This window comes from Mytilus galloprovincialis, chromosome 5 (genome assembly GCF_965363235.1).
Source record: "Mytilus galloprovincialis chromosome 5, xbMytGall1.hap1.1, whole genome shotgun sequence".
Lineage (NCBI taxonomy): Eukaryota > Metazoa > Mollusca > Bivalvia > Mytilida > Mytilidae > Mytilus > Mytilus galloprovincialis.
In genome coordinates, this window is record NC_134842.1 from 44102259 (window position 1) to 44116542 (window position 14284).

The 14284-nt window shown below is 31.3% G+C and overlaps 1 protein-coding gene across 1 annotated transcript; it reads right to left on the reverse strand.

Annotated features, from left to right (window-relative positions):
* Positions 1 to 1454: 1454 nt before the first annotated feature.
* Positions 1455 to 13916, reverse strand: LOC143075876 (nacrein-like protein). The gene is made up of 9 exons (XM_076251462.1): positions 13752 to 13916; positions 11800 to 11964; positions 10700 to 10875; positions 7618 to 7710; positions 6083 to 6118; positions 5551 to 5686; positions 4730 to 4968; positions 3538 to 3615; positions 1455 to 1571 (listed from the first exon to the last, which is right to left on the reverse strand). Exons 1-9 carry the CDS (start codon positions 13906 to 13908, stop codon positions 1530 to 1532), a joined length of 1122 nt encoding a protein of 373 aa, XP_076107577.1. The 5' UTR covers positions 13909 to 13916; the 3' UTR covers positions 1455 to 1529.
* Positions 13917 to 14284: the final 368 nt, after the last annotated feature.

Genomic DNA, 14284 nt, shown 5'->3' on the forward strand with positions numbered 1-14284 from the left:
GATCAGATGAGGGAAGATCCGAATTTATTTGAATAAAGTTTATTACTTTAAAGAATTATGAACGAATTACATTTTCGAAAACAGTTTTCACGGAACACTTATTTAAGATTTTAACTATGACTTTTTAACTAATTCCAATATTAACAGTTTAAAAATAACAGACTATGGTTATTTGAAAAAAAATAAGAACATTGTCCGTATCAAGTTAGTTAGTCAGATAAAACAACCGTACGATTGACAAGATATCGACACGCAATTACGACTACATCGGTTAATGTAGTTTTGGTCCTTTGTGGTTTATAGACATATCGTGATTATTAATCGTAGAAGATGACAAAATGGCGGAAAGCAGAGAATTGATACTCAAAATTTAAAATCGATGGTGATCTCTTATCTAGCGGAATAAAACTTTAATATCTATAAATTTGAGAATTTTTATACAGAATGGACATAATATCAATTTTTGATTTTTTTGCGAAGTTTCCCTTTAACACTCTCACTTCACGGCCTAAGAGCAGTTTCAGACGCTTAGTTTCAAACAGAGACACGGTTTCCTGATGCGGCCTAAAGAGGATAACGAAATTAACTATATAAATGATCTTACATATAAAATATTTGTATCTTTTGTTGATCGTTCCTGATGAAGTAAAATCCAGTAACGTGATTTGGACGTATGAAATTTATAAGATGTTGTTGTCACTCTTTTGTTAGTGTTACGTTTGAAATTTTCAATTCCTTTTTTCAAATAATAAGTAGATAAATAAATAAATTAACACAAGAAAAATAAAATAAGTAAAATCAGAAACAGTTATTGGCGAATAATTTATTTTCCCAACAAAACAAACTAAGAAAACTGTATAAATATATTATTAATTCTCTAATCCCTTAAAAAAAGACCAACAAAAATAAAAAGTCAACGAATGATTTTATGTTTAATAATTAAAAATAATATACGTTTTTTATTCTAGCATTTATAATACAATGTATCATCCACATGAAGGGGCGTAACTCCTAATATGATTCGGACACACTAAACGGATCTTAACCCGATCTGAAAGTTTTGAACGTTACTTTTTATGATTGGTCTAAATTTGTCCAAAACAGTCTTAACAGACTTGATTTAACGCTAGAGCCTTCCATCTTGATTAACTTGACATGACTAAACGGACTAAACACAACAAATCTGAACAGTCTTAACGTTTTTCTCTAGCGGTAATTTAAGTCGATCAAGACTTGATCAGACCAAAATGACTGTTTCAGACTTTAATCTGGCTACTAGTGACATGACCACATTCCCAGTTTTTTGTGGTGTTCATGTTGCTCAGTCTTTGTTTTTCTATGTTGTGTTTTGTATACCGATATTTGTCGTTTTTTCCTTCGTGTTTTTGCAAAGGCGTTATCACTTTATTTCCGGCTCTCATTCATCATTGATAAAACAATTAAATAAGACGAGGTTGAACAGCTTGTGACCTAGAATGTCCTTTTTATTTCATTTCTTTTTTCATTGACAATACAGGCGTTTTTCATTGTCAATTCTTAAAATTACTGTAGACAACTACTTTTTTATTTTTCTGAAAAACACAAAAAACAAACATATATTAAATAAAAGCATTTATCTCAACATGCTCAATAAAACTAAACTATTACGTAGCTGTTTCTTTCAAAAAGCATGGCAAGGATTCACTGTGTATTTTATATTATTTTTTGATAAATATTTGTTTACACAAGTCACACCAAACGTTGAGATGCACTGCTCATCAGGTAAATTTGCCATAAAATTTTAGTTCGATTCTACTCCATTTTGCAGAACATATGCACGCAATTAAAACTGTGATAAACAATGGAAAAGACGATGTAAAAATGTATAAGTTGTTTTGATATGTATTTTCGTTGTGTGAACCATCTTATTGTAATGATTTTATCAATTATTTTGAAACAATATTGTTTGATTGACTGATTGTTATTTGCTTATTTCCCAGTGACAAATAATTTAGGCAGTGACTCAGGTTCAAACCACCATTTTTCTTAAAATGTCCTGTACCAAGTCAGGAATATGGTAGGTGTTATCAAACAGTTCTGTTTTTCGTATGTTGGCGTTTGATTTTGTTGCACTTCAGTGTTCCTTTGTTTTCCTCTTATAGGTGATGTGTTTCCCTTGGTTTTAGTTTGTAACCCATATGTGTTTTCTCTCAATAGAGTTATGACTTTTGATGACCAGTATACTAATGTTACCTTAGTTATTCATAGTGTATAGTTTCACGATGTCTCAAACAAACAAAAACATATAATTGAAATAACTATAAACGAGGGTTGTAATAGCACATACAATTGAAAATGTATCAATACTATTAAAACATTCGGAATTGTTGGTCCACAATGATATTTAACTTCGTATTTGTTTTAAAAACACTATATTTGTATTAGTTGCTACTAGAATATAACTCTATTAATTGTTGATTCGTATTTTATTGATAAGATTTTATGTAAATGATGTTTAAGTGCTTCTATGTTTATGATTTCAACATCACTCGTCAGAACAGTATCAGTCAACCAGACATTATTCCTAAATGCACTTGTCATTTTCGTTTTTATTTTATATATATATATATTATTTTATCATAGATGCTGATTCCAGTGGACTCGTCTTACTCTTTGTGTGGCGATAATTAGAAAATCACATCTGAGGAAGTAAAGTATAATTTGTGACATTTTTTCACAAATGTTGATGGATGTTAATCTAGTGTTTAACAAAACGTTTGTAAATTGTTCAAAATTCATGCTTCGAAAACTTGAAACGCATCATTTCAATTCTATGCTATCTCTGGTAATGAACTTACGAAAGATACCGAAACAGACAATATATATATATTAATTTAGGTAATGCATGTAATATCAATTCACCCATAGTGTCTTTGCATCGGAAATAAGCACATCTATTCTAAAACCAGTTGTTGACATGATACGGGTTATGTTCTTCTCATATATGTTATGATGGTATGATACTAAACCCTTAACGGGAGGGATTGTGCTTGCTTTTTATATGATGAAGAAATAATCTTGCAATCATTTTAATCGAGATCTGGAGCTGGCATTTCAATAACTACTAGTAGTCCCGTGTTAATTTATGTATCATTGTTATTTTGCTTAGTTTCTTAAGTTACCTATTCTGATAATGAACTCGGACTTCTTTTAAACAGATTTTTACTATGCGTATTAATGTGTGTTTGTTTATTCTACATTGGCTAGAGGTATAAGAGGGGGGGGGGTTGAAATCTCACAAAACAGTTTACGTCCATTTTCATTTAACTAGTACACATTTTGTTTCGGAGCCATCTTAAACCCGTCTCCGGGTGCGGGATTTTCCCGCTGTGTTAAATACCCATTTGTGGCCGTCGGCTATGTTCTGCTGTTTGTTCGGGTTGTTGTCTCTTTGACACATCTTCCATTTCCATTCTCAATTCTATGTATCTAACTTGCGGTTCTCTATGTTTAAATGCAGTTTCATGAAAATATTTTGTTTCTTAAAGTGTTCCTTACCTGTAAAGGTCTTCGTACACCAAATGTTGTAAGAGGAAGGAAATGTGAATCTTCCACCAACTGTAACATTCTAAAAGCCTACAAAAATACAGTGGGCACTAGTTGAATTACTAACATTTACTAACATTAAGTCACTTGAGTAAATTATGTAAACAAATTTGATGTAATGTGAAGCAAATGAAAAGAAATATGCACGGTAAGGAATTCACTTTTGAACTAAAGAATTATGCATCGCAGTTTTATTATCAATAATATAACATTCAAAATTTTAGGTTTCAAAACAAGAGAAGGAAGCTACCAAAGACACAATAAGTTGCATAAGTAAATAAGCAACTGGCTAAAGCATTGCATAAAACGACGAAAGAATACACAATATATTTAAAAATAGAGTTTAGAAAACTAACTATAAAAGGACTCCACATCACTCGGAAATTAACTAAGAAGGTCTGAAAGGCAAAAAGTGCATGCTCTAAATGTGGCACTACTCACAGTGTTCATGGTAAAAACAATGTTTCCAAAGCGAAGAACACAAATCGATAAGATAAATCATTTTCATCAATGCTATTAATTTACACAAAAACAAAATTAAGTTATAAATGACATATAACTTAAATACTGCATTTCAATATTCCATAATGGGATGTAAGCTTTATTGATTTTTAAACAATCCACAATTAAAACACGGATAATATGCATGTTAAATTGTATATATCAGTGATAACATGCATTGTGAAACGGTTACGTAACATTGTCTGAAAATTAACACCACGGGATATAGATGTAAAATCTATGTAACAAGTCAATATTGTAGTTTACCATATTATTTAAACATACATTAATTAATTGGTATAAGTATCGATCGGACAATTTAAAACTTGTATCAGAAATATACCTGAATGCACATGCAAAGACATTACACAAGTAAACGAAATAGAAAACTTATATATGGACATTGGTAAAGAATGCTAATAATATTATTTCTATGGGTCTAAAGTCTCTGTATAAAATGTATCACCACTGTGAATATAAAAATAAGAACATGTGGTAGGACTGACAATGGACCTAATATCCACAAAAGTTCAAATGAGTTTTTAACTTGTTGCTTATGTTGCGTCTTGCAAAGCACTCTTTTTGAAAAAAAGAACACTTTCAGCTAAATTAAATCATACAGTGCTTGTAATTGAATACTTGCCTTGCTAGAAACTTTAATTGGGCATTTATAAACAACCCACTGTACAGTTTCATAACATGGAGGTGTAGTGAGAGACCCTGCATACGTGTAGAACTGGTCTGTGTCATACGGCAGGACATCTAGAGGAGTGATACCTTCTGTAACTCTAACTGATCTGTCGTTTTGCTCTTCTTTTTCGCATCTCTCTTCTATGAAGTCTGGACTTGGCGTTCGACCACAATTATTGTTCGTACAACTGTCTAGTAAGAATTGAAAGAAAAAAATCTGTTAACATGTCCCGAATCGTGATATAACTATTGTTTTGTAAGTTTATTAAAAATATCGGAAAACAAAACGTACTTTTTATTGCATAATTTATTTGACATCAATGACACATACATGTAGGTAACTTTTATATATTTCATGGCAGTTTTATATATTTATAAATTTGAAATTCACAATTCACATGATACTAATGCGAAAGCTTAGTAGCAAATATGCTCTATATATAGTCTATGTATCTATATATAACAAATTGTATATTCATATGCCTGCATCGAATTGAAATTAAAGTAAATAAAGTCCCTGGCCGCATAATAAACTACGTATGTATCAGACAAGTACTTATTACAAAGATTTCGCGATAAGACAAGTTAGCAGTCTCTTAGTGAAACTTCATGGTCGTCGCAAAATATAACAAAACGGTGTTTAGTTCGTTTAACCAGAAAGCCTTTAATGACATTTCATATCAACATTAAGTGATGACTACTTATACCTGACGAAATGTCACCTGTCGGAAAAAAAAATTATTTTGGTTTCTAATATAATTAAAGCATGCTTACTACTACGTTGAAACCCAAGGAGGTTGAAGAAATCAGGATTAAACGACTCCATAGGATAGTGTCGCACTTTTTCATAGTATTTTTCCATCAGTTTACTAAGCTTCTTTGCAAATCTGACTTTACATGTTCCATCAACCTACCAATACAATAGTTCATTGTGTATAAGAAAAGTGTTTATTGGTTTTTTGTATGTTAATCTATATAATTAGATTATATAGCCTTGACTATATTTGAAAAATCTGAAATTCATATTGCAGACTTAACTTTTCGTCGGTTTGATTGCAATCTGTTTAAAACATTATCAAGTTTAAATTGACATTTTCAACTACTTTGTTTACTTACAGTTGTACAAAAATGCCTTCCTGCAATTTACTGGTGGACCATACAATATCTGTATATGTTGCTATTGTTTTTACAACTACTCATCTTAACATGTTTTTTTTTTACTGGAAATCGATTTAGAAATTAGAAGAAGAGAGATAGAGAATTGATGGTTAACAATATTCGCATATTATTTGAGACTACAACTTACCCTGCATTCCTTGTTTTCATGGTTATTTCCGTATACCTAAAATAAATATATCATACATTAAAAATTGTGACATATGCAGTGCTGATGTCTTCCATTATATTCCTAGCAGCATACACTTAAATACCCGATACAAGTATAGGTGAACGATATATTTGTCAATGTTGTAAGACTGGTCTTGCCGTTTTGTATTTTTCCAATTATGTGAATAAGGTTTGTTTGAACCTAGTCAATCTGTATCTGAAAATACATTATCCAACGCTAGACGCAGACCAAGCAATGCGTAAACTATGTTATGTTAGTTGTATACATACATAATGTATTCGACAAGGTTTGACTATATATCTAAGTAACACAAAACACATTATTCTAGACTAGAACAATACTCGTTTTCTCGAATGATAATATTTACGGTGGAAAAATTCAGTCGGCATACAGCTGTCTATTAATGGTCGTGCCATGTCTTTGTCTAACTTGTATAGGTCAGTGCGATTTATTACTTTTCATGAAAACTATAGACATGATAGACATCTGGTCATTGATAAATATCCAATGATGACAACTTTCGTGGTATTCATCAATCCGCTCTTAACTCTTATTGTATAATTGCTATGTTTAACCAATTTACTCAATGATGGTATCACGTAGTCCTTATCTACGATGGGGAATGCCTATTCCAAGTCAGGAATATGACAGTTGTTTTTTTCCCATTCGTTTCATATGTCTGAGCTTGTAATTTTACCATTTAATGAAGGACGTTCCGTTTTGAATTTTCCTTAAAGTTCGATGTTTTTGCATTTTACTTTTTTCATTACTATACAACAAGGGGGGTTACCAAGAATCTGTTTAATTGCAAAAAGAGAAATCTTTTTAAAAAGTAAAAAAAACAAACCAACAACAGCCAAATTAATACCAAAAGTAAGTTAATTTTCATGGGGACAATGTGTGTCTTACATATATTTATGATCTGTTAATATCACAAATTTTAGAAAAACTTCATTTGGACAGAACTGCGTGTATGATCAAATCTATATTGCAATCAACATAAACAGGTCATTATATTTTCTTAGTGTACATGTATAAATCAACATTTGAATTTTGTGAGGTCTTTATTACTTTTTCTGGACTGTTAGTATAAACAAAATACAATTAATATAAAGTTATTGAATCACACAAACACTATACAAGCCATAATATTAAGTTCGATAACAAACTAGTTTTATGTTATAATATAATATTGCTTTCGGAGTTCTGCATTTAACACAGATTAAGATGGATTGCCTAACAAGAAAACATTTGTAAGAACTATTTACAAAAGGTCTAAACTTATTCTATCCTTGCAGTATTATTTCAGAGTTATTTGCAATTTCAGAAACTAAGCTATTCTCGATAATATTGTTCTTATTTTAAATCGTACAGGGCCATTAAAAGTAAAATGAAGAAAATTTGACAATTACAGGAAAAAAAAGGACCAACAATGAGTTCATTTTGCCAAAAGTCACGCAGAGTAGCTGCTGAATTAGGTATTAGGCTCTCACCTCTATCATAACACTTAACACTACCAGTCCATTTCTCTTTGGTTTAGCTTCCCCAACACCGTCATAGTCGCTGTCGTAAAATACCATGTGAGCCTAAAATATAACAATTCTTTAATAACACGACTTGTTTTCTGGAATCGCTTATACAAAGGAAATGGTCATATAGGAGGATATTGTAGACAAGCTCGCATAAGAAAGTTCAACACAGCCCATTTCAAAGGTCAACCAAAGCAGCTAATTTCATGTTTCTTCAATAATGAATTTGAGCGTCTGTTATGAAACACTTCCGCTTTGGAGGACGATAGATTGGTAAATTGTTTACAACAGAAATTTTTTTTCCTTAATTGATATTAGTATGAACATAACATGCATAAGGATTATTATAGGCATTGCGTATTGCGAACATGTGATATATCTTTAAAAAGCGGTATAACGCTAGTTAAAGATAATCGTGTTTACCTATTTATCACACAGGTTTCTTTAAGTCTCTTTATACATTAAGTAGATATAGGCAGAATTTATGAGAAGCAAGTAAGAAGTCAAAGTCGTCAAATTATGGGGAAAAAGAATATGCATAGAACAAAATATGAATGATTTTGATTTTTGATTTTTTGGTGTTTAAACGCCACTTTTAAGTACCACATTTAGGCTATTTCGTGACGGCAAGTTTTTATTGGTGGAGAGCCAGGAGAAAACCACCTGTCGGGACCTTTGATAGGAAAACTGACAGACATATTCAATTAAGAATGGAATTTGAGGGCACCCACATGAATTGGGTTCGAACTCACAACCTCAGTGTCGACTGACTAGTGATTACAGAAATAACTACGTAGACCATTCGGCCACCGAGGCCCCTCAAATATAAAAGTGTGTAGGTCTTGAAATGAAACTTTTTATTGTAATAATGCTATTGTCGAAAGAAAATTTGATATGAAATATCGTTTGTTTTTTGTTATTAAAACATAATATTGTCGGATTAAATTATAAGATAAGAGAGACATAGACGATACCAACAAACAAACCAGTTGTGTTGTAATCAAAAATTCAATGATTTTGAATTATGGTCAGCTTTAGAGGAGAATTTACTGAAGGTAGATTCATGGTGTACCGCCATCTTGGGTTGTGCAATCACAGTACAAAATTGGTCTAGTTATTTGCCCAAATCAGCAAATTTGGAACAGATTTGCAATTTAATGGTTAGACTGTTTATTTATATAGAGAAAACTTGTTAATTTATTGTATTATTCAAAATATTTTAACAAATACCAATCTTTTTGGTTTTTATAATCATTTTTTTCAAATGAGCAATTTAAGGGGAGCTAACTCTTTTAGTACAAAATTTATACTGGGCTAAAAGGAATTTTTTTTTATTTTTACTTGTGACAAGAAAACTAGTTCAGTGACACCATGTTTTCTTTTTATTTTCTTAAAACATATTATGAAACCTATCTTCTTACAATTTATTTCAAAATTCTATCTCATAGATTTTTTTTATTCTCCCTCATGTGTTTTTCATGAACAAACTAACCAAATTTAAGCAATTTTCAACGACTCATAGCTTGCAAAATAGCACGGTGACCCATACTTTTTATTATATTTTTGAAAAAAGCATAGTAAAATCTTCATTTTGGCAAATTATAAGAAAATTCTGTCTCAAAAAACATTTTCTTATGATCTACCTTAAACTGAATGATTTTTATCAGTCAGGACTTTTTTACAAAACAAATTGTTATCTTTTTGGGAAATATTTTTTCTATAATAAATACTTTTTTTCTAGTTTGTCTGTTAATGCACAATTTCTCTTCAAAACATTTATTAAATCTAATCAGCCCATTCACATAATAATCTCAAATATTTATTTAGTTATATTACATGTAAGTACACATTTTCATTTACCTCCATTCGTGCCTTAGTGAATAATGTACTTTCCTTTTATATAGTTTCTATATTGATGGAAGTGACAATTTGCAAACGTTAGTAAACGCTTTTAATGTCTGACATTAGACCAAAATCACGATCACCGACATTTCCATTACTCTTACATCAACAATCTTATATTGTATTTTGCAGGTAAACTTAGTACATTTATATTTGCTTTAGGTGTCTCACGTCCGTTGCATGTTGTTGTTAGATTTTATATATCCTTTTTTGTGCTTCTCTGTCAAATATTTTTTGTTATTCTTCTGATTGAGATTGTGATTATTGCTCTATCCTTATTTGATAATTTTCGCTATTAGGTCTGTTCTGTTCATGAATCATTATAAACATAATGGAATTTGATGCGACTGTCAGACACGTGAGAGGTTTAGCTAGCTATTCAACCAGTTTCAATCCACATGTTTTACATTTGGAAATGCCTGTACCAAGTCAGGAATATGAAAGTTGTTATCCATTCATTAGATGTGTTTTATCATTTGATTTTGCAATGTGATTAGAGAATTTCCGTTTTGAATTTTCCTCGGAGTTCAGTATTCTTCTGATTTATCATTTTACCGCATGAAGTCTTCTTGGTATTGTTAAAATGCCTTATTTCCTCATTAACGGCATACGGTACAGTTTTGATCCCATTTTGATTTCATTTATGACAATATTTGGACATTTATTTGATAAACACATGCTATTTTTTTGTGAAACGATTTGGAATATCCTCTAAAAAATCTGCTTTTCATTTTTAAACAATTCTTTGTAAAACAAATCATTATAATTAAAATTTCATGACTTTGGAAAAAAATGGCATTTTTTGCTGCAGGTTTATTTAATTTGAAGAAAAAAATCAACGGTGATTTTTTTAATAAAACATGTAAAATTGATAGAAATTATCTTCATATTTTATCAACTCATTTCGTCATTTAAAAGAACAGATTGGTCCATTTACTCGATTTTGAGTTAATGATTAAAATTCTTCACAAAAATGCATTTTTTCCAGATAAGTCGACGACGGACATCACGAAAACAACCACATTACAATAGCAACGTCATTATTTCCCTGTAACTGTATCGTAAGCCTTCTAATTTCTGAGACATGTGTGTTTATATCTTAAAGAATGATGGATCAAATATTTAATGTAATAAAAATACTCACCTCCATCGGTTTGAATGTATTGTCAATAGCATGTTCAGATCCCTTATTTTCGTCTCGTCCAAGGTGAACATGCAATTGAACAAAATTATACTTCTTGTCTTTTGGTCTTCTAGGGACATTGCATAGAGTTATCTCGTCATCAAATTCTCCGTCAACATCAAAATCCGGTGCATGGCCTGTTTTCAGGATATTGACACGAGATTGAGAAGAAATTTCAAGTGTATAAATTTAATTTCAATGTTTTATCTTAAAACGTTTAAGAACTTTTCCTAAACAAAATACGTACAACAATACTTTTCCAATTTCGTTTGGAAGCGAAAGTGTGATGTAGAAAATAAGCACGCTGTCGATAATAATTCGTTTAAAACTCAAAACGTAGGCCAATACACAGACACGTCGATGCCTAGCTTAATGCCTAATTATAAATGTTAAATAACCGTTTCATGTTACGTTTTTTTGCATTTTTTTTTTTTTTTTTTTGTTTAACTGAAAAAAAAAACTCCAAGCATGAAGATATATAGATATATAATTAACTAATAATATAATTATTAAAATTAAAGTTTTCAATAGCAGTATAAAACAAAACTCTAAGGTACGTTACTGCTATGCATATATATGTGATAATTATCTACTAGATCCTACTTATCGTTTATCATGTCATAACTTCAATCCCTTTCCCTTTTTCAAGAATGTGACCTACCGATTTATACTATTTACCGGATTTGTAATAACATAAGTATCACGACGGGTGTCACATGTGGAGCATGATCTGCTTACGCTTCCGGAGCAACTGAGATCACCTCCAGTTGTTGGTGGGGTTCCTGTTGCTTAGTCGTTTTCTATGTTGTGTCTGTTGAGCTATTATTTGTCTGTTTGTTTGTGTTTGTCGTTTTCTATGTTGTGTCTGTTGAGCTATTATTTGTCTGTTTGTTTGTGTTTGTCAATACTATTTTGTCGAACATGAGAGACACACGGAGAGGCCATCAGAGATCATTAATATATAAGCCTCAGACAGGAGATGTGTTCATGTTGTTGGAGTGAAATATAGAAACATTTACTGAATGATTTATAATCTATTTACCTAAATTTGCACTACTTACCATTGTTTTTGATATTCGCAAGAACTCGTGTGTTGAGATTATCAAACTTCAGCCTTGAATAACGTTTATAACGAGTCTCTTTTGTGTTGATATTAATAGGCGATTGTCTCCTCTGTGAGCCACATGTAGTCCAGCATGGGTGAACTCTGCACCAATCCTTTGGTCCTTAAAATACGTTTTGTATTACAATGGTTTTAAGAATTGATGTCCCCTTGCTTGATATAAATCATGATGCAAGGTTGTCAATATTTTATCATTATCTGTCATGATCCTCTGTTGTTGACGAAATATCTCTTTTAGAAAGCTTAACTTGAGTATATTCAATACCAATATATCACTATTGTCAATTAGCAAGTGTGAGGAAAAATCGTAATGGGCGAGTTAGTCTTAGTTCTAACATTCCTGCAAATATATATTTGTAATCGACTCTTATCCGCCTTTTTAAGGTACAATACCATACAATGTATTAATGTTACTTTAACAATAGATGATGCAGATATGAACAATTAATGTGTATTCAGGAATGACACAATGACATTCCTAATTGTAAATCAAACATATATATGTTATACAAAGATTGAAGAGTTCAGTAAACAAAAAGATAACCGAACCCGGAAATGAACTAGAGTTAAACATATGATAAAAACATTTGTTACTTTTTAAACATTTTCAAAATTTTATAACAGCAAATACAAACAAAATATAACATCTATGTGTATATGCCAATACATTAGTATTGGCTACATTCCTGATGATACCTTCGTAGACTTCATATACCACCAGAATATGTTTTGGTTTAATGGTAGAATTAAAATAACGATACAAATTGGATCAGTACAGCACCAGATATTATAACATAATTCACAACGGCGCTGATTCCAACAACGTTACTAGCACTCTATGTAATAGTGCACACTGAATATAATTCAAATCTTGAATCATCTTTTTTGGCACAAATGTTAGTATGTTCGGTTGTAAATACTCTTCGACTTTTGTAAAACATGATCTGTCCTCGAAATTATTTTATTTTTTTTTTATTTTATGATAAGTGAACATTGAGGTTCCAATTTATAATCATTGTATTCATTTTAACCGGCAAAAAATTGTGCCAAATAAAGTTGAGAATGAAAAAGGAAAATGCGTCAAAGAGACCACAAAACAACCAAAGACCAACATTGGATCTCCAAAACAGCGATAAAAAAACATACGATAGTGAAGCATTAATGAAACAATATAACTTGCAACACTTTTTTGAAGTAGAGTGGTACGAGAACAAACTGCCCTGGGTTTCCATAAGAATAAAAGCTTTTTTAAAAGCAATTCGGACACAAATTTAACCATAAGGAATAAATAGAAGCATTGACCACAAAGTCATTTACACCAAATCTAAGCATCAGACAAGCCTGTAAACCTTATATATTTGCATTTTTCCTATTCAACAATCCAGCGCTCCATGTGTAATATTGATATTGGTCAAAAGTAGTCATACATAGCCAATTTCTGTAGATACTCACTGCATTGTATTCTTAATGGTTCAGACCCAAATCAGTAGCTTATAATACAGTTTTGTCAGAGTAGTCCGTTAGTTTGAATTGTTTCACATGTTTAATGTCGAGGCATTTTGTTGCAAACTATAAATACGCCACCTATTGTTTATCAGGCCGTACGATGACAAATAACTGTGTATATCATTCGAACTCTAGGTGATAGTTGTCGAGTAAAATTCATCTCCTTTTTGATATAAAACATTTTGATGATGACTCTTACAATGTATCATTACTTTCATGATGCTTATAATGTGTTAATGTGGACACTATAGTTGATCTTTTTGAAGAGGTCTGAAGTTGTGTTAGAATAGTATTCACTTCTGTTCCGCTCAGCACGCAAAATAAAAGAGATGAAAAGTGAAAGTCTAAATGCAATCAAATGTTTCCACTAATCCGATGTCTTACCTTCACAGAAATCCCTGTCATAGCTGAAATGTGCCTGGTTTATGTCTTCATAGCAACATAGATTCGCTGAGGGAGGTCGTACCTGTAGATATCCAGCTCCATCAACGAAAGACACAAACACTGTGGCAACGGTAGCGAACAAAAATACGAGTTCCATACCGTACAGCCGAATGGATCATACATTTGGTTGCGCACACCATTTTATACTAAAATGCAGGTTACTGAGGCGGGGTATTGGTTCATGTATGACTGCATTTCATAAATCAGATTTGTATGCTTTAAATATATTTCAGTCATGTGACTGCATTTTACAATTAAACGTTTCGCAATCCATTTCATTATGTAAATGTTATTTTTGTAACCTTAAACCTGTCAAAATATTAGTTTTTTTGAGTTATGTATCATTTAATTTATGTAAATGGGTAATTAGGTGCAAAAGAGATATACGTACATACATGTTATCCTATCTATATGTACAATATTCGCCTCAATGGACCAACTCTATAGTATTATGTATGAATTATTGTCCGTTT